Raw genomic sequence first — 21,571 nt, 5'->3', positions numbered from 1 at the left:
CTGAGGTCCATGCTTTAGTCCTGAAGAAGGAGGTTCTATTGTGAGAGCATCTCTTAACCTCCATGTACTTTGTAGTATTTTAAAGCAATACCTATTAGAGATCCTGTTACATATATACGTATTTATCATATAGCCATTAAATAAACTTATATGTATGTTCAATTCAATGAGGCCTATAACAGTGCAGCCCCAAACTGCTATCCTCATGGGAACTTTACAATATTACAATAAAACAATAAAATTTACCTGAGCTCCTTGGTTACATTAAAAAAAAAACACAAAACAAAAAAACAACCAACCCAACAAACCCAGCTTCAATGAGATAAAATTTACATACTATGCTATTCATCCATTTAAAATATATAATTTAATGTGTTTTAGTATAGTCACAGGTTTGTGCAACTGTAATCACTATCTAATTTTAGATTTTTTTTTGTCTCCCTTAAAATAAACCCTGTAACCATTAACAATCGTCATTTCCTTCACTCCATGTTTCCCTTGTCTAGCCCTAATCTACTTTCTTTGGTATGCATTTGACCCTTTTGACATTTGACACAGATAGCAGTATACAGTATGTGGTCTTTTGTGACCCAGTTCTTCCACTTGTTCCCCAGGATGATCCCCATTGTAGCATGTATGAGTGCTGGAATATGGCTGAACCACATTCCATTGTATAGGTGTACCCCATTTTGTTTATTCTTCAATTGATGAACACTTGGTTGTTTTCACTTTGGGGTTATTACAAGGAAAGCTATGCATATCCATGTATAAGTTTTATGTGGACATGGCTTTTTATTTCTCTGGGTGCCTACCTAGGAGTGAATAGCTTGAGCCTATGGTAACTCTATGTTTAATCTTTTGAGGAATAGCAAGACTGTTTTTCAAAGAAGCATTGCACTATTTTGCATTCCCGCCAGGGTTCCCACTTCTTTGTATGCTTGCCAGCATTTGGTGTTGTCCATCTTTTTGATGCTAGCAATCCTAGCACATGCTCATTATGACTTTGATTGCACTTTCCTAGTGACTAATGCTGTTGAGCATCTTTTCATGTACTTATTCTGCTTTGGAGAATGTCTATTCAAATCCTTTGCCCTTAAATTTTGCTTATTATTGATTTGGAATGTTTATATGTTCTGCATAAAAGTCCCTTTTCAGATAGGCAATTTGCAAATATTTTCTCCTTGTCTGTGGATTAACTTTTCACTTTTTAAATATTCTAATTGTTTGGAGCAAAACCATTTTAAGTTTTGATGTAGTGCAGTTCATCTATTTTTGTCACTTGTCCTTTCTTGACTACTTTTAGTGGTAATAGCTGCTTAAACTTATGGTTCTATAAAAATTTTCAAAGTGCAAAGCAGACAGCAAGTGTTCAATAGATATAGGCTATCATTATTACTTAGTTTTTGATAACAGCTACACTTCTGACACAGTAGCTTAAAGAAGTAGGAATTCCTCTAATTTGCACATTTTTAACCCATATTACTCATCTGGTCATTTCATAGGATTAAAAACTGATTAGGAAGAAACCCTGGGACTCTCTAGTCTGACTCCCCAGGAAAGAAATGGAGCATGGCATGTACAAAATCTCATAGCAAATGAGCTTCCCAACACTACCTCTTACAACTTGTATACAAGTATACAAGTTTCCTTTTTTACTTCCATAAGTTGCTGTTTCAATGCAAATCTCCAGACAGCTGTGATCTTGAACAAGGTCAAAGTCAGCTCGCAAGCGAGGCTGAGTGGCCTAGAGAGAGAGCAGCATCTCGTCTTAGTCTAGAATCATGTTTGGCTCCTGAAAACCCTCCGCTTAACCCAATCAGTCACTAAATAAACCAAATCCATTCCTCTCCTGTGTGTAAAGCAAATAAAGTGAGCTTCTGAATGTCAGCAGCATGTGGTGTTTAATTTGCATCTCACCAAGAAACACAAGACTTAAGGATGATGAGCAAAAGGGATTTTTATGGAAACCAAATCACAGCATCCGAGACAGACTTGTGGCCGTATCAGCTCAAGCTGTGATCTTGTTAGCTGTCACAAACTAAGTTGGTTTGTTCCTCGGATAAGAACTCTGAGGACAAACATGTACTATTCAGGTATTTTTGTAGGAAGTACTGTTCATAAAGACCCTTTCAAATGCTGTGTAATAGAGCAGAGCTGGTACTGACTGTGTTTGGCGACAAGAAGAGGGATCACAATTAAAATACACAAAAACATAGGCTATGCATCTCTCCCAAGAAGACAGTGTTTCCAGAAATGGTTAATTCAGAGGCTTAGTGCTCTCATTAAAGATGCAGGTTTTTCCCATCTGTTCTCACTGCTGTCCTTGGCTTATCTTCACTTCCCCAAGGTGGCTGCTATAGTCACTACACGCACATGACAACATCCAGATAAAGGGAGATGAGTCTGGGAGGCTAGTACTCCTCCAACACACCCCGCAGAGGCTGTGCTCCTAAGAGAACCTGTGGGGAGACACTCAAAACTCAAAATGACACCCACGTACAGAAGCTGAGAGTGAGCCAAACCTGTGAGGGAGGGATTATGATGGTATTTTATTCCAGGACATTAATGTTAAAACCTGGCCTTTGTTTCTTTAAGGCTTGCTGGAAATAGATAGGTTGTTTTATGGGCAGACTGAGCCAAGAGAGAGAAAGAGGATGTTAAGGAAAAGAAGGGGGTGCTCAAATAAACTAGAATGCGGTCTATAATATAATTTTATTTGCTGTATTATTTCTGAGTATAGTGCCAATAAGTCTGAATCCTATGACTCACCAGCTCCACCATCATGGAGAATGTATAATCGTTATCCCCGAAATGAGTTCTTCCACTAACAACAAAAGCATCACCAACCAGTGTACAACAGGTTGATAAAATGCTCAGCCCAGCAAGGTCTCCCATTCTCCTGGGCATCACTTGGGACAAGCCTGGCCTGCGAGGCTGCAATGTGTTCCTGCACTGGACACCCACCATAGCCTCAGGAAATGCAGCCAGGCCTGGATGAGGCAAAGGCGAGAGGATGGAAACATGTATAAGGGACTGTCCTTGCCAAGAAGGTGCTCTGAGTGGGAGTTTTGGTTTGTCTCGTCAGAATTACTTTTTTTCTCTAATGAAGGAAAACTGAGCTGAGGGTTCACAGGAGATTTTAGGGGTGGGAGGAAGGAGTCAGGAGGAAGGTGCGTGGCCAGCTGGATAGCAGAGTCCACATGGTGGTGGTGCTGTCACCACCAATTTGGTGGTGGCATCATGGTGGTGCTGCCATCAATTTCAAGAAGCAAAGGAATTTAGGCCTCAGAGTATCACATGAGAAAAAACACTTCATGCGGATCTTCAGACCTTCATAGTAGGCCTTTCCTGATGCTGACTGAGGGCAGTGACCCAGCTTCCCCAAGTCCTGGAATCAGGACCAGCCATATAATTCACTGCAACAAAGAATATGAAACCTCTGATCAAAAAGCAGGAAAAAAGTGTCATCACAAGTGATAAAATATAGAGCTTCCTTATTTCTTCCATGACCTCTCAAATGGTTATGGTGTTTTTTTATTTGCTATTTGGGATACCTGTGAGGTGAGTATAGCCCCTCACAGCCTCATTGCACTGTGCCTTGGTTGCAGGGTTGTGAGGTTGAACCAGGCAATTCCCCTACCCATGGGCCTGCTGTGCCAACTAACACTAAGAAGGAAGAATGACCCTGAACACTGGGGTATACTGGACACCTGGATCAAGGCGGCAAGAGGCTTGCCTTGAAGAGTTACCCAAGGAGTTGGGCCTTGCTGCCTGGGGGAGGAAGGAGGTACAGTGGTGCCTGGGGGTGGTGCCCTAATCACCCTGAATGTGGTCATGCCAGGGGATACAGGATAGCAGCAGCAACTTTACAGGGCAGACAGGGGAGTCTGGGTGAAGCCAGGTCCTGGGCATGGGTGCAGCGGTAGAGAATCCACCCAGTGAGGTGGGCAGTATGTCAGTCAAGGTTCCAAGTTCCTCCTGCTCACTCCCCTGTCCCCTGGACTTCAGTTAAGAAACACAAATTCAAATATCAAGCTGTTAAGAATTCAAGAGAGAAACTGCAGAGCTTTAGACCAAGTGCGAACAGTCTGAGTATGAGGCCCCAGAGGCTGGCACAGGTCACTGGCATATGAAGCTGCTCCTGCCTGCAGCCATAGGTTTCTACTATCTTTGTCCTTGCAAACAAAATGCCTGCTGCACAGGCCATCAGTGGGCTCCTGGGATCACTACCTTTACAGGGGGTCGGTTCCAGCCTATGATCTACTTGGTTACCTATTTACTTGAATTCCCTGACTTGCTCAATAATGTAATGGTGGAAGAAAATTTTGCAGACCGTCTTTAGGTAACCAAGGTGGTGATAGTTTTGGAAGCTCAAAGGAGGCTCTGTGGAGACAGGATTTTAAATAACTTGGAGTCCTATGTAATTAAAATAAGTTGAATTAAAATTGCCCCTTCAGTAATTGCTTTTCTAGTACACTATTTACTACTAATGCCATTGTGTAACTTATCTCATTAATTACATTTGGAAAAAAGCTAGGCAATGAATAATTAAAATGAAGTGATAACTGGGGGAATCATAGTGTATAAGAAACGGAGCTTGAAAGAAAGTGTGAGCCTTGCAGCCTGACAGCCATATGCTAAAAGGTGATGCTCTTGGCCCCTCACCCACTACTCTTAGAGGTCAACAGAAAAATCCCTTTGGCCTATGGCAGATGTGGAAACAGGCCAGGGATTCTCCTCAGTGACAGCAAAAAAAGTTTCCACTCTATCAAAACAGACAGTCTTTGGCATAAATAACTCAGCAAAATACAAATTAGCCACAGCACCAAAGGTCCTGTCAGAGCTGGGGCAGAAGCTCAGGTCTCTCAGAAGTGGGGGTCTGAAGTCCTCGGGATGTGGATGGTGGGAGGGAAAGTGCAGGCCTCTGTGAGATACGTCCAGCCAGCATATGGTGCCTCCCCAACCTGGACTACCACTTAGGCCCAATGCTTGCAGCTAGTATGGCATACACTCCACATACAGAGACACACACTCAGATGGAAAATCAAGAGCAATGTCATACACAATCTTTCTGGAAGTGATAGGCTTATGCTACCATCTGAAAAGAGTGAGTGCAATTTTGATTTTAGTTACATCCATAGTTTCTATACAGATCCCTTTCCAGAATCTTGGCATTTTCTTATGCAATTTCCAATAAGGATCAAATGTTTTTTACAGAACATTTTGTTCGTAATGGTCTTTCAATCAAACCATGATCGAAATCATCACGCTATCATACTATGTAAAGTTGTCAGTTAAAATACAGGGCACCATTGAAATTTGATTTTCAGATAGGCAATAAATAATGTGCAACATTAGGGATACAATTATACTAAAGCATTATTTGTTGTTCCTGTATTTTTATTTGCTAAACCTTAGCAACCTTAGGTTTGTGATCTTTCTTATCCCCCATCCACCATAAAAACACACAGTGTCAAGCACAGAGGAGACATTCCTGGAATGTTTGGGGATGAATCACTTAAGGTGGATGATTGGCACTTGGCAACAGCATCACTGTTCAATAATGTGCAGGGAATTCCTGCTGTAGATTTTGCAAAGTGTCTCCTGGGCTATTTAATGGGATTCTAGATGAAATGACACACGAGAGGATTAATTACAACTGATCACAGATCTGGAAGCTGGGGACTTGGGAATTCATATTTCAGGTTGCCAAAACTGTCTTTTACGAGCAATGTAACAGAACAGACAGTGTGATGGAGAACAGTCAGGAAATAAAAGTACAGGAGTGGTAAAATGTCACCTGAGTTGACTTCAAAGTCACAAAATTCAAGGTTAAAATATTGCTTTTTAAAGCATTTGAATGAGTTGAAAAGGATCATGTATTCACTTCCCCAGTGAAACAAAACTTCACAACTGCAGCACCCGACTGCTAATTTAGAAACATAAAGTGGTCATATGAGATTAGAATTTCTATAAAAAGAAATTACTGAATAGCCTTCCAAAGCAGGTGTAGCAAATGCTGACACTGAAGGGTTTTTAGTGCACTAAACTACCAAGTTCTACTCATCCTAAGCTGCATTCTGTTGCATTTGGAGAAAAGGATACTGGAAGATGTTATTTTATTCAACAACACGTTTGGGAATAATGTGGGAATTAATAAAGACTTGCCCTCCTTGGGAAAGAAAGTGGTACCTGCAAACCTAGAGTTCATTTCCCAAACTCATGTTTATCATTGCCAGACAAAACATTTACAATGAAATACTACTCAGCGATAAAAAAGATGCAATTTTGTCACTTGTGACAGTGTATGAAGTGTGAGGGTATTATGCTAAGTGAAATGAGCCAGATGGAGAAAGACAAATACCATTATGATTTAACTCATATGTGGAAGATAAAGAAACAAATGCACAACCAAATAAAATGAAAATAAACTCTTGGTTTATAAGAACAGACCGATGGTTACTAGAGGGGAAAAGGGCTGGGTAAAATGGGTAAAGGGGGTCAGTTGTATGGTGGTGGGTGGAAATTAGACCTTTGGTGGTGATCATAGTATATACACGTGTTGAAATATAATGCTGTATGCCTGAAGCTTCCATAAAGGTTATAAACCAAAGTTACTTTGATAAAAATTTAAAAAAGGAAGAAAAAGTTGCCAGTCTTCCCTAAGTTGGGGTCAAGAATTAAAGGGAAAGAAGGTGCTGGGGTGATGGAATGTTTTGACTTTTATTATTATTCATCAAGCTATTCAGGCTGCTATTTCTTTTTTTCTGTTAGCAACTGTACTACCAAAAAGTATAAAATCTGTAATTAGCTTTTTGTTTCATGCAGTTCTTTTGCAGCAGTAATGTCCTTAGGCCTGACAACAATACTTCAGGGTGGACAGAGTGAATATTACCATCCCCACTTTACAGATGAGGAAGAAGACTCAGAGGAACAGTGTGAAGGCTGTGCATGGGCGCACACTGGGTGCCAAGCTCTGACAGCCCCGTTATGGAGCTTGTCTTCCTAGGAAGGCAGGGGACGAAGCATGCCAACTGTGATGAGTGTCTGGAGAGGCAAGCAGAGGGTGCTGTGGGGGAGGACAGTAAAGGCAGGAGGTCTGATCAGGGAGATGTGTAAGCTGCGACATGGCTTTAGGGCAGGAGCAGATCAGTAAGGGGGAGGTGGGCAGGGAGGGGGAAGGAGAACAGTTCCAGGCAGCCTATGCTGGGGTTGGGAAATGATTCTGTGGCAGAGGCAGGGCTAAAGGGAAAGGGAGGAGTCAGGGGTGTGCCCTCCTGTTCAGACCTCCTGGTATCCAGGGTCGATGTGGTCTCCCCTACCCTAGAGCTCTATTTCACTCAACTGAAACAAGAAGATCAGGATGACTGATGACCTGAGTGCCCAGAAGAACAATGGGTGGGTAGAGTTCATATCTTAAAGACCCACGAGCTACAGAATTGCTATAGAGATGAGAGCAAAAGTTGACCTTCATTTTGATATGTTAGTGAATGGCTAATATTTCTCCAGCCAGTGGGAAGAAAAAAAGAAAACATCAAGAAATATAAGTCTTAGGAAAAAAAGGTTTGGCTTTCCTCTCACCATCCTATAAATCTAAGTAATGACCATGCACTTATTGAGCTTTTTTTTTTTTTTTTTTTGTCATTTTCTATTTTAAGTGCAGAACTCAAATGGAGGGGGTGGGGGTGGGGGGGCTGAAATTCCTAGAACTAGTTTCTTGGAGAGAACAGACCTAGATGGGGTATGTTCTACCCGCAAGCCCCCAGTGGAGTCCTGCATGGGAGTCTGTTCATCCCTGTTTTATGTTCAAATATGGAGGGAGCCAAGAGTACTTCCCTTGCTTAAATGTGACTGCACATCTGAGCCTCTGCCACACAGGTGGGCGAGGGGAGAGAGCTGCTCTTTTTCTTGTTGGCAGCACTCAAGCCTATGCTGTGTGTGAGCAGCTAAAGGGATCAGATTTTGTCTTTCAGTGGGGCAGATGAGGTCCTAGGGGCACCAGGCACCAAGCAGCTGCACCTACGGCATCTGCCAGGTCCTCCCCGCTGGGGGACACACTGCCACCCTAAAGCCTGGCTCCAGCCAGCTCTCGCCCTTCATCAACCTTGTGCAAATGATTCCATTGCTCTAGGTTTCCATTTCTCCATGTGTAAAATGGGGACAATGGCATCCAAGGGCTGTTGGGAATGAGATGGGATGACATCCCGCTCCAGCTCAGGGCCTGGTGCAGCAGGCTTCCTACTCCAGATGCCTGAGCACCACCTGCCTTTGTCAGAGAGGAATGGATTACCATTCAGCTTTATGTTCATCTTCCCACAACAGCAAGGGACCACATGACTGTTCTTTTGCAATTACATGAAAAGCTCAGTGACTCTAAAAGGAATAGAAATAGGGACCTTCTTTATGTTTTCCCTCCGAGATGTAAGAAATAACGCCATGCTTCAGTAGCATTCATGGCTGGAAGTGCCTTCACACATGTGTGTTACTTTCCTTCTCTCCTCCCCGTACCAGGATTGGACTGACTAAAAAGGGTTTCTGTCTCCATTTGAGAAATGTGGCCTAAAGTGGGTCCCTGCCTCACTGGCTGTGAAAAGGAAAAATGAGGCCACTGGGAGGCTAAATGGACAGAGCTGGGTTGGGCTGGGCTGGGCTTCAGGGAGGCCCTGTCCAACTGGCCAGCCTAGGGCCAGCAAGCAGGCTGACCTGGCCTGTGAAATGAAGAAAGGGACTATAGACTCACAAGTATTGGTTTGGTTTCAACATTTAATCTAGCTGATCTGTAATTAATTAGTGAGCCTTGACATACTGAACACTGCCTATCCGGACATGAGGAAGAATGGGTTGTGTAAAAACTCAAACCCAAGGCTACTGAGATAGCAGGAGAGGAGGCAAGGTTGAGGAATCATGGTCCTGAGTAACAGGAATGCAAATAACCTGGCTTTGACACGGGCTGATGAGGCCAGTGGTGGGCACTGCTGCCTGTAGGCCGCTGGGCAGCAGCTGGCTGGTCAGTCACTTGCCTGGGAGCCAGCACAGGGAAAGAAGCAGGGTGGAGTAGGGAAAGGTCAGGCCAATCCAGTGGATGGGGAGCATATTAACCTTTTAACAGCAGCAGGGGGGCTCATCGGGCTCCAAAATGCAGTCATCAAAGGTCAGCTAGCCAGCATGGCCTCACTGGCCCAAGGCTGCCTGGGTGGTGGGGGGCGGTGGCAGTCAATGGAATGGGACACCAGGAGGCTGATTGGGGAATGGAGAAGAGAAGTGAAGGAGCAGGCCCCTTGCCCAGCAGCTGGAGGGGCAGCGTGTTCCAGCTGGCTCCCGGAGTCTGAAGAGTGAAATAGCCCCTGGGAGGACTAGCTGGGAGGGGCTTTGGCTAGTTTTGTCCACTAAAAGTATATTCTAAAAAACGAAACAAAACAGAATTGGTGTCATAGTTTAAATAAACTTCCATCAAAAACAGCTAAGTAGCTTGGGTTTAAACAAAACAAAACAAAATAAGCCAAACCAAACCAAACCAAACCAAACCAAAACAAAACAAAACAAAACAAAACAAACCAAACCGAACCAAACCAAAACAAAACAAAACAAAGCAAAACAAAAGAATCCTAATCTATTGACTTTCAAACCACCCACCAACCACAAATGTTTCTCCAGCTGGTCCTCACTTAGTAAAGACTAGACAAGAGGGTTATATCTAAAGATAGTAGCATCAGTGAGTTAAGAAACACACAATTGCAAAGGGGGCCAACAGTCTAGGGTAAAGGACTATGGGTACTTTGGTGGTGGGTGTGGTGTGGGGACTTAATGTGAGGAGGAAGGAATCTGTTTCCCTAAATCAGATATGGTGTTGTAAACCAATGTTACCTTAATTAAAAGAGAAAAAAGAAATATATTAACAATGCATCTTTTTCGTATCTTCTGGTTTTTGTTTTTGTTTTTTTCCCCTGTACAATATATTCTTTGTCACCCTTGGGTTCCTTTTAAATTAAGTTTAATTTCCTAAATCTGGGTCAGTAACATGGGGACCACAAAGATGGGTGAGGGGAGAGACTACAGATTGCGTCTTCATGTGTCATCAGCTTAAATGTTTTAACAGAAATGGCCACCAGTTAACCAACGTGATCTGGGCAGGACAGCAAACACTTGATTTGATCTAAGTAGCTAATTAGTAGCTACTTATTAGTAGCTATATATTTAAAAAGTCAGTAGACAGTAGTGACAAATATTGAAAACAATTGTAATTACACAATAGGTTTACTTAATGCCAACTTTGAGACATCTTTTTTGGATACATTAAAAAAAATTGGATACCTTAAACATGAAATGAGTAACAGATATTGGACACACAGCGTACTGCCATCCGTGGTTCAGCAGGGACAACTACATGATGTTCAAAAGGAGTATGACGGGAAGTATTTTACCTCCATCACTTTATCTACTTAGTCTGACAGAACAAGGCCAAAAAGGGAACATATAATGTAGACAATAATGGATGAAAGCTAGCAATTTTTTAATTTTTTATATATATATTATTTTATATATTTTTTACATCATTTTTCACTTTTGTAATGTATGAATTATCTTGGCAATATTCCCCATACAATTCCCACCCCCCCTTATTTTGACCCTACTCCTTCTTCCCCTTCACCCCCTGTAATGTGTCTCTGGTTTATAGCTGCTTGTTGATTTTGATTTTTACTTTATTATAATTAGTCTTTTTCCTGGTCCCTTATTTAGGTTTTCTAAATTCCTGCTATGAGTGAGATCATCCAGTATATTCTACTCCTAGGTATTTATTTACCCTAAGGACACAGAAACATTAATTCTAAAGGGCACCTGCACCCCTATGTTTATGGCAGCACTATTTACAACAGCTAAGCTATGGAAATAACCCAAATGCCCCAAAATAGATGACTGGATCAAGAAGATGTGGTACATCTACACAATGGAATATTACTCAGCAATCAAAGATAGACTCATGCAATTTACAGCAACATAGATGGAGCTGGAAGGGCTCATGCTCAGCGAAGTAAGCCAGAAAGAAAAATCTAGCAATTTAAAGTATGGTTCTCATGGTTATGTCACTCCATATATGGGGTGTCTAGTTCCGCCCCCACCCCCAGTCCCCTTCAGGAAGCAGGTTAAATGGAAAGCGTGGATGATGAGTTCTGCTCTTCCCTGGTCACACACCCCCAGCTACTGGAGCAGGGGAGGAGGCGGTATCCGTTGGAGTGCTTCTCCTCTAGTGGGGAAGGAAGGCTGGAACCTCTAGCCTGTACTCCTGCACCTCCAGCCAGGGGGGAGACCATGCTTTCCCACTCTAGACTTATGGGAAAGGAGATCATCCTGAAGATCTAGGGATTTTAGTATATACAGGGACATATATTCACTTTTTCCTTTTTTTTTTTTTTGGTGGTAAAATAGACATAAAATGTACCACTGTAACCATTTTCAAGTGTACAACTGAATTAAGTACAATCACATCCTTGTGCAGCTGTCACCTTTCTAAGTGACATAAAACCTTTCTAAGTCGGCCCTCCTGTTCCCATAGCGATTGTGGGCATTGACTAAAAGGGTTAAAACCTGCTTTCATTGGAGGCCCCTCCTGCTGTTTCCTAGCTCAGACAATGGGCAGCAACATTAACCTCCAGGTCTCCCCCTAAGTCCCTGAGCCAACTTAAAGGGCACTTAGTGGCTTCATACAACTTGTTATTTATTTACTCAAAAGACTGTAACAGTTTCTTCCAGGCTGTTCTGTTCTATTGTGTAAAGTACAGGTTTGGGACCTTTAAACTGTATGTTATTTACCTGATAGAACTCAATGGCTTCTCTGGAGCCATTGAATTTTATTGTGGAAATTAGTACAAGGGGGGCTTTTTAAAAGCTGAGTTTTAGACCTGACAGCCTGCATTTGCTTGTGATTTTCATGCAGCCAATTGAGCTAACAGCCACCGAAAGGTGGCAAGGAACACTTCAGCGGCCTCTCCCAAAGGAGCAGTGAGGCTGAGGTGTCTTCTCATGTGGATGCTGAAGGGCATCCTGAGCACTGTCCCCTCTTTACATGATCCCCCAGAAGATCTCTGTCAGAGATCTCCCATGTTATATGCATGCCCCACCCCCACCCCAGACATCCTTTCTTTATTATTTGATGGGGTGGTGGTTACTGAAGTGCCTGAGAGCATTGACTGGAGTCAGACCACTTGGAGGCTTATTGACCAAAGACTCTGGGTTAAGTTTTGTGTCTCTGGAAATCCAGATTCATTAGGATTTTAGAGAGAATATTTGGAAAATAAGCTTTATCTCACATAAAGTTTCACTGAAAACATCTCTTTAAGGTCCTTGGTGAGGAGGTTGTAAGGATTAAATGAAGTGAAGTATATGAGATGCTTATGACACCGACATGATGATCTATAAGAACAGTGGTTAAGTACGCATGCGTGGACAGCTGTTCCACATGGCAGGTGAGGCATGTCTACCTTTCCTTGATTGCACTGCAAACTCGGGGGCAGAGGGATCCATGGTCATGGATTTTCCAGAGAGACTACCCTGGGGACTGAGTACTGTAAATATTCATAGAATGAATGAAGGAGAAGCATGCGTCATTGGTGGAGATACTATGGGAGAGTGTTTTCAGTTGTGTCAATAGCATGGAGCACAGCAACAAGAAGTGGGGAGGGGTGAGAGGAGGAACCAGAGGTCTTCTGACCTCTCTCTTTCTCCATGCACGAGGGCATCACATACTTTTTAGTTACTAATTTCTAATTCAATTCTACTAAAATGTAATTGCACTGGGTGACTTCAATCTTTTGCGTCTTTTTTCCCTGAAATTTTCTTCTTGAATGTTGGACTGGTATTTTTTTTTTTATCATCCCCCCTACCCTCCACCTGCATGGCATTTTACAGTGTTTCTCAGTTCTGTAGCATTTTAGAGGCATGCCCTTTAGTGAAACACTCTTGAACATGGACTTCAACCTCCTGAGGCTACCGTGCTGGTTAGCCAGTTTCAGAAGAGCCTTTTCCCAAAGCTGCCATCCATTAACCGCAAAACATTGATCTTTATTCATTCATTGATTTGCTTATTGTCTGTGTTCATTCATCAGATAACTTATTGCATCTCTTCACTGTCAGCAACTGTTACTAGGTGCTAGGGTTGTAAAGAAAGGGCAACTATACCTGATGTGGTAGGATTATTGTAATTATTATTAGAAACAGAAAAAGTATTAGTACAGACAGTAGATGATTTGTTAGAATGTAAACTATGGCCACATGGTTTGTCCCACCAAGCCTGCTCTGCTGCTGCATGATGGGGGATGAGAGAGTTACACTCCCTGCCAATCAGGGGGCCTGCAGTCTAGTCCTAGCTTTGCCACTGGCTACCTTGTTACCTTGGGTGAGTATATCACCTGTCTCAAGTTGTTTTTTTTTAATTTCTTATTTGTATAGTGGCCCCTTTCTATCTCACAGGGCTGTTAGGAGGGTCATATAATGAGACAGTTAGTGTGACAGTGCTTCTGAACTCTAAAGCTCTTAAAAGCTTTTATCCACTTGGTGGACCAAAGGACTGCATTACAAAGAATGCCTTGAGTTGTAGAGACTAGAGATCCTGTGGATCCTCAGGGCAAGATTGATACATCAAATAACTCATTGTGCCTCCTAGTGGCCAGGAACTGTGTTTGGTGCTAGGTATGAAATGATAATTCTGCCAGAAATGTTAGGGTTACTTATTATACTTATCAGTGAGACAAATACAGTATTACTACAACCGAGTAAGTTGTTTGTTGGTATCTAAAGCATGGTGTGTTATCTTGGCATCTTCAAAGCTGCAACTTTAAAACTTTCTTAAAAGCCCCCATGAAACCCTTTATGACCCATAAAGACTCTCAGTGGTGGGCCTCCCCGGTGGCGCAGCGGTTGAGTGCTGGGTTGCGAAGCTGCCTGCAGCCTCTGCAGTGCCGGTTCGATCCCCAGCTGCTCCCGGCCACCAGAGGAGGGTCCCACATGGTGCGCAGACCTCTTCTGCCGCCCGCTGCTCCCCTCAGCAGTGTACTTCGGTCCTTCTGCCTGCTCTGCTCCCTGCTCTGGCTCCGGTGAATTCTCTCACCCTCCTGCGCTTCTGACTGTATCCAGTGCTTATATAAATAAATAAATAAATATTAAAAAAAAAAAAAGACTCTTAGTGGTACATGACAATTATGACTCTCCTCTTATGATTGTCAGGGACACAGTGTAAAATTTCACCTAGAAACTTACACCTCTGCGCTGGTGACCACCCCCACACCTGGCTTTGCTCTGCTGAAGCTGGTTTCCACCTGGCAGTGGGTCAGGGAGATGAAGCTAGATACATAGCTCCACTGTGTGACTCCACGATGGCCCTGCCTTCCCCTCAACATGGAGCCTGTCCAGTCCTACTTTTAGATGCAGACTAGAAACAAGCAGAGGTTAAGCCCCTTCATTTTTAGCTATTCCTCATTTATTTCATTTCATTATATTTTTCCTAATGGAAAGGGGAGACTTGATGGGTGAGATTTATTTGAGAAAGTGCAAAATTGAGCATAGCAAATGTAGAAAACCAAAAAGCCCATTCCTTTGCAAAGCCAGCCCCTTGCTGGACAGTGTAGCTAAGAGCATCAGCTCATGGTCACTTCTGTTCACCATGGCATCCCTGCACCAGCACAGTGCCTAGAAGGGCAGGAGGGATGCGCTCTATAAATACTTGTGGCATAAATGCATAAATCAATGGCAGTTATTTGGATTTCAATATAAATGGATCCTAGACCTGAGATATTGCCAGATGGGCAGACAGGTTACAGTCTGGTGATGCATCTCCAAGGCTATAAAAATATAGCCATTTCTGGAGTCACAGGCTGACATTTCGGAAGATGATTATATGCACAATTTAACCACATGGCCGTTCTTGCCCTCCAAGTACCAGCGATTCAACAACTGTTTTCATGTTGGTTTTCTTGCTCATTCCTTTCTTTTTTTTAAAGTCAAGCACAATTTTTCCCCCCAGCTTCTCATATTTCTAGCAGAATGTGATTTATTCATATGAAATTATGCTCCATTTTTATAAAACCCAAGTTACTGCAAATGATGCTTGAGGTTTCACAGAAAATATTAATTCCTGATTTGCTGCTATAAAGCATCCCTGCTTGCTCTGCAGCAGCTCTGTCATTCTGAGACAGATGGAGGCAGTCCAAGGGTATGATTAACTTCTTAGTCCTGGCAATTTCCTAGTGCTCCTCTTGCCCTAGATTTCAAGATTGACCTCCAGTTTCTCTGCAAATGCACAGTTGCTCAGCTTGATAAATCACACAAATCCTCTTTTTGATCACAGTTATCTACTATTTACTACTTATGAAGGGAAGTTAATCGTATTCAGAGGCACTTCATATGCTGCACACATATCCTTCCTCCTTCCTAAGGGCACTTTGCATATTTTCCACATTACCAGTGATGTGGCGGCTTTCACAGTGCACTGCTTCTACACCAAAGACAGACCCCCATCAATGAACGTCACGCCTATTTATCCCTGTTCTCTCCTGCCTCACTTGAACCCATCCAAAACAATAATCCATAAGAGGCAAAGCATCTGAAAGGCATGTTACAGGGAGTGAATAAGTAAGGATGATAGTGGTTAGTGCTCTTTTATGAATAGAGGTTTTCTTATAGTTGGCTTGTTTACCTCATTGAGATTTTTTCCCCCTTGTCCTGCCTTGTTTTCTTGCCCTTTTTTTTTTAAAAAAAAGATTTATTTATTTATACAAGCACTAGGTAACAGTTAGAAGAGTGGGAGGGTGAGAGAATTCCCCAGAGGCAGAGTGGGGAGCAGAACAGACAGACTGATGAAATACACTGCTGAGAGGAGCAGCGGGTGAGGCAGGACAGGTCTGTTCGCTATGTGGGACCCTCACCGGCCAGCCGGGGATCGAACCAACGCTGGGCCAGCTTCACAGCCCAGCGCTAAACTGCTGCGCCACCGGGGAGGCCCCTTGTTTTCTTGTTTTTTTAAAAATAATATTATCTGAAGCAACAGTGGGCCTTCTGGCTGGCCAGATGATCCTCAAATGGCATAAAACAGATGAAAATTCTACATAAAAGAAGAACACCAGCAAAAACCCACCATCTCACCCTTACAACAATTGTTCCTGTCACTGCAGGGTGACACACATTTAGTAGGGCTGAAGCCTGAATCTGCCTAGACACTGGAATCCAGTTTTGACTTGCAGTGCACTTTGCTTATTGTGGCTGAACCATTGCTCAGACAAAACCAAAAAAAAAAAAAAAAAAAAAAAGCAAAGGGTTTTCTGTGGCTGTGACCACAGATGTTTTTTAAATTTAGGTATTGAGGATATCATGGTCTATTCTATTAAGGTTGTATATTAATTGCTAAAGACTCACTGTACTGAAGCATACAGTCTTAACCTAGAAAAGAAAGGTAAATATCACTCCTTTTCTTTATAACTAGTTCTATCAGGTCAGTCTCAAAGCCCTGAAGGCAGGCTTTCTTATGGGGAAACAGAAGAATATTAGTTTTCCACAGTGTAAAGTCAATTCCCCCAACAACCCCAAGACAGCCAAATCCTATTTCCTCATCAAGTTTTACATCTTGGAACAAAATGGCTCTATTCCTGTATCAAATACCCTGCAAATACCTTGGTGTTCACTGGGTACTTTAGTCATAAGGCTGCATGGAAGTGGAATGGGCCCATGGATGAGTGAACTAGCAGGACACTGAGACAAGGAGCCTGTGGTTGTTTGGCGTGAGCTCACAGAGGCTTTCTGCTCAATTTCAGAATTACAGAACTCAGACAGCACCCTGAAAGTCTGAAAAGCACTTTTTTCCCCCCTCTAGGACAAAAATGAAAGTGCTGCCTAGTCAATATGGAATTTTATATCAAGAGGTGATAACAGGTGGGAAACAAAAGAAGGAAAAAGAAGAGTTTGTGTATAACAGATTAATACTGTGGGGGGGCGGGTAGATCTCTACCTTAGAAAGGTCATAACCTGGGGGTGGGGTGGGGGCTGGTTTACTTAGTTCCATTCTCAGCCTAAGGTGGTTCCTCTGATAGGCAGAATATGAGGTAATTCATGCAGTGGTCAAAACTCAAATCACACTGATCCTTCTCTAAAAAATGCTGGTTTATTGCATGTACCAAGTTATGTGATAGAAATGACATCACATGATAAGTTAGCATTTTCTAATTTAAGTAAATTTAAGTAAATTAATGCAATTAATTCAGCAGGTATTTTAAATTCCTATTTTGAAAAAAATTAAATCATATCTCCAAATAATTGTTTCTTATATCTCCAAATAGATGTTTCTTACTTATGGAAATTATAACGCGTGGCCCCCAAAACAGTTCAGAGAAGGTAACTTTACACAACTCCATTGTTAGAATAACAAGTCAACTCATCATCTGGAAATGAACACAGTTCCCCCAATTTTGAACAGAAAACCTGTTAGATTTAAGAAATACTATCCTATACTTAAAGATACAGAAATTCATAATAAGCATAATGACAATGAGAACCTCTGTTACTATTTCAAAGGAATGGACTTTTTTCCCTCATAGTATTCTGCATTTAGCAGCTATAAAATCAGCAGGGGCTAAGAGGCTAACTTACCTGTCAACTGTTTTAGAAGAGAGACTATCAAAAACAAAGTCAAAGGGAATAGCATCCATTACTTATTAAAATCTACATACATTTTCTACCCTAGCCAGATTCATGTATTTTTTAGGGAAGAAGTCTTAGAACATCTCAGTCCTGGCTTCTGATGACTTTATTTGTAACCAGGACTTTCAAGGAGTCCACATTTTCCTAAAATAGGTTTTGCTTCTTTCTATCAAAGGTCATAATGACATTTTGTGTCAGTACATGTACCTTCATCGAAATAAAATTTATATACCATAAAGTTCATCTATTTAAAGTAATCGGGGTTGTGAAACCATCACCATAATTTAATTTTACATTTCATCATCCCTAAAAGAAACCTGGTAACTGTTAGAAATAATATAACATTGTAAACTTCTCAATGAAGTTTGTGGAAAGAATTGCTTGCTTGAGAAATGGAGGGAGGAAAAAGGAAATACAGATAGGAAAGGAATTGTAAATATGTTTTGATCCAGGGTCTCTCCTCCTTCTACCAACAGAGTCTGGAGTAGTATAGTTATTAGTTTTTGTGATAATCCCAGAAACATTTTCAGAAGACCACATGGCAGAGACGCTAGAGCACACAGGCTTCTGTAGTTGTCATGGGGAAGGCATTTTAATTGGAAAAAAAAAAAACAAAAAAAAAAACTCAGGCTCAGTCTGCCACCACGGAGAAAATGCTTTTCACCGAGGAGCTCAGATAATTCACAAAGTGACATGTTTCACCTCTGAGAAGTACTGAACAGAGCTGGTTTATACAATGATTGCTCATTCCACACAAAAAGAAATGGAAAGGAAGGGAGGGTAGTGAAGGTTGGCCAGACAACACTCAGATGCCTGCCAGTCAGCTGAGGAAGCACCTCCTCCAGCTGTTTCTAAAAATGTAAGACCCTCATTTGTGTAGAGATGCAGAGGCTTCATCTTTACCTCCTTACAATTCTTTAAAACACACAGACACCACCCCCTGCCCCAAACAGTAAGGAAAAATCAAAACCTTTCTATTCTGGAAAGTAACTTTACATATCCCTGTTCAACTGTCTTCATATAGTCTTCAGCCAAATCAGGAAATGAAATACAGTTTTGCTGTGCTTATTGATTAGGTTTATCTCATTCAGTAACAAAAACAGAGAGAACAAAGCAAAGTGTAGAAAGACAGGCATCAGGATCATGAACTGGGGTACATGCATAAAGTATTAGAATCTCATCAAAACACAAATAGTGCCTGGTGAAATCATATGGAAAAGTTTGAAGAAAACATCTCAAAATAAGTGAAGTACTTATTGCTGAAAAATGAGCTTAGATCTCAACCAATTTCAAAGTTCAGAATTTACTATGCCATTCAGCCCTTTCAAGTTTGTCTCTTGTTTCATTGCACAACAAGGGATTCTTCATACTTTTTATGAAATACAACAAGGCGATTTTTGCAGCAATAAACTTCACACATGCATGACAAATCCAAGCATGCAAAATGTTTAACATCCCAGTTCACAGATACTTTAGGGACAGAATCCGATTATGAATTATATGCCACAATAAATAGGACTCAATGTTTCATAAAGCAATTTATAGTTCATAAAAATGACAAAATGTACCTGTCAGACAGAGCGTGGAGAGCAGTTCTCTGGGCTGCCTGTTGGAAGAAAGGGCAGAGATGTTTATTTAATATTCTGACTTTTAAATTACGTGCTCAATCAACACTTAAAAAAAAAATCTGTGCCATACACATTTTTTTTTCTGGCCAAATATTGAACTCCTAGCAACCCAGAGAGCACTATCATGTTGGAAACATTCCTGAAGAGTGAACTGAAGCACCTGTGGTGCCCACCTGCTGTCAGGGGCTGAGCCTGGGGAAGCAGGCAGCAGGACAGGTAAGTTGGACAGGAACCTCCAAAAGGATTGGAGCTACTTCATTTTTACTCACTTTTCAGTGATTTTCACTTTTTATAGGCTGATTTCTTTCTGGTTGATCTATTAGCATAGTATTATCTTTCAATGTATTAAAACAATCATTAAAATCACCATGAGCATAAATGTACGGTTATCATTAATGTAATAATTATAAAAAACACACCAATAACTTATTTCTACCTGTTTCTACCAATAACTTGTTTATCCATACATAAACTGTATGGGTAATCTATAAAAAAAAATAAAAAACCAAACTAACTAAAAATAAGAAACTCAACTTTCAGACCATGACTGGAATACCTACAAATTGATGTATCCTGGGTTGGTGGTACCTGTTGAGAATAACTCTCAAGGGCTGATGTTGGCTGCTAAGTCCTCTAATACAGGTTGAGTTGGAAGCTTAAAGCAGGAGCTGCTTTTCTTTAGTGATGGACGTGATGCTGGGACCAAAAGTTCTTCTGGTCTTAGAGACCTGACACCCCCCCAGTCACTAAGCAATGTCTTTCTGTTTTCTCACTCTTCAGTCCATCCACATGGTGTGTGTTCAAAACACACTCAACACAGAGGTACTTAGCACCATCAATTCCTGCACCACTATTTTTAATGCTGGTTTCGAATGGTTATTTAATTTGTATTTACTCTATATCACCAAAAACTTTACAGAGGAGGACTCATCCATCAAGAAAGCAGATGAGAATATGTTAAATGTTTTAAACAATTTTTTGAGGAGAGAAATCTATTGGCATTAGATTAAAACTGTATGTCACAGGCCAGAGCAGAGACCACTGAAATTCTTTTACCGCCTGCTTGCTTTAAAAAAAACTTTGGCTTTTGCACACTATTTTATTTTACTGTTGGAAACTAATAAAATAAATAAACTTTGGAATTAAATAGAAGAAAAAAATTACTTAGGTGACTCATGATTGAAGTCTGAAAAACTACTCATAGTAAACTAGATGAATTGCCCAATTTTCTTCTTGCAGAAGTTGCATGTTACAGTAACCATATTTTTCTCTTCCTAAATTGTCTCCTCTTGTAGCTTTCCCCTTATTTAGTTCTCAGCAAAAATAGGTAGAGGGGGTTAAGAGAATGCTTCATTGATCTTTCCTGAGTTCATTACTCATTCACGAATGATTCTGAAGCATAAGTTTATGATACATAACAAGTTTTCTTTCAGAATAATCATTTTCCAGCTTCCCCTCAAAAGATGACATCTTTTCTCTGTCTTTATTATAGAAAGCTTGGTGCTTGGGAACATAATCAGTAGACATTCAGGTTTCAATATATTCTAAATGAATTATCAGTCACTATCTGTTATTGAAAGGAAATCAAAGAGGAAATTAAGTGCCCTTATTGTAATTGGGTCATGCATAGAACAAGTTCATGGATATTGGAGTGGGGAGGAGAACAAAGGGAAGAGGCTGAAATTCAGAATGGTCTCAGGATGATCCAATTTATTTCTTACTTGATATAAACAGTACTAACCATTGGATGTTTCTGTAATTCAATCTGAGGTACTTATTATGTGCAGCTATTGAGCTTGACTTGGGTGACAGTCAAAATAGACAAAGTCCTAGATGTGAGCCATACATGAAAAGTCAAATACATACAAGAATTCTATATGACAAGGCCCATGACTGAAGAGGATAGGGGCTGTGAAATAGAATGTGACAGGGACCTCATGGAATGTACAGTCATGGGAGGCTCACTAAGTAAGGGATAATGCAGCTCATGTCTGAAGGACAAAGAAGAGTTATAGAATCAGAGAGGGGACAGGTGAGGAAAGAAAGGCTTCATGCAGGGAAATCAGCTGGGAGCTAAGGCCAGAGGCAGGTTCAATTGAAAAACTGCAAGGTCAATATGAGTGGTGGGAGCATTGACAGATCCCAGGATTTTGGAAGCCAATTTAAGAATTTTTATTATTGGGCCTCTCTGGTGGCGCAGGCGGTTGAGCGCCTCACTGTGAAGCTGTCCACAGCCTCTGCAGCGTGGGTTTGATTCCGGCCTG

General features: G+C 41.5%; 1 protein-coding gene across 1 annotated transcript in view; it reads right to left on the bottom strand.

Annotated features, from left to right (window-relative positions):
• The window catches only part of AFF3 (ALF transcription elongation factor 3), a gene marked incomplete at its 3' end in the record, with an annotated part of 474,001 nt that overhangs the window by 53,796 nt on the left and 398,634 nt on the right, over positions 1 to 21,571 (bottom strand). Inside the window, exon 11 of the mRNA XM_084234797.1 lies at positions 19,248 to 19,285. Coding sequence (XP_084090923.1) covers positions 19,248 to 19,285 — 38 coding nt within the window. The remainder of the gene's footprint in view (positions 1 to 19,247; positions 19,286 to 21,571) is intronic.

Source organism: Talpa europaea (genome assembly GCF_964194135.1).
Source record: "Talpa europaea genome assembly, chromosome: 6".
Classification (NCBI taxonomy): Eukaryota; Metazoa; Chordata; class Mammalia; order Eulipotyphla; family Talpidae; genus Talpa; species Talpa europaea.
This window is presented reverse-complemented; position numbering and strand designations above follow the sequence as displayed.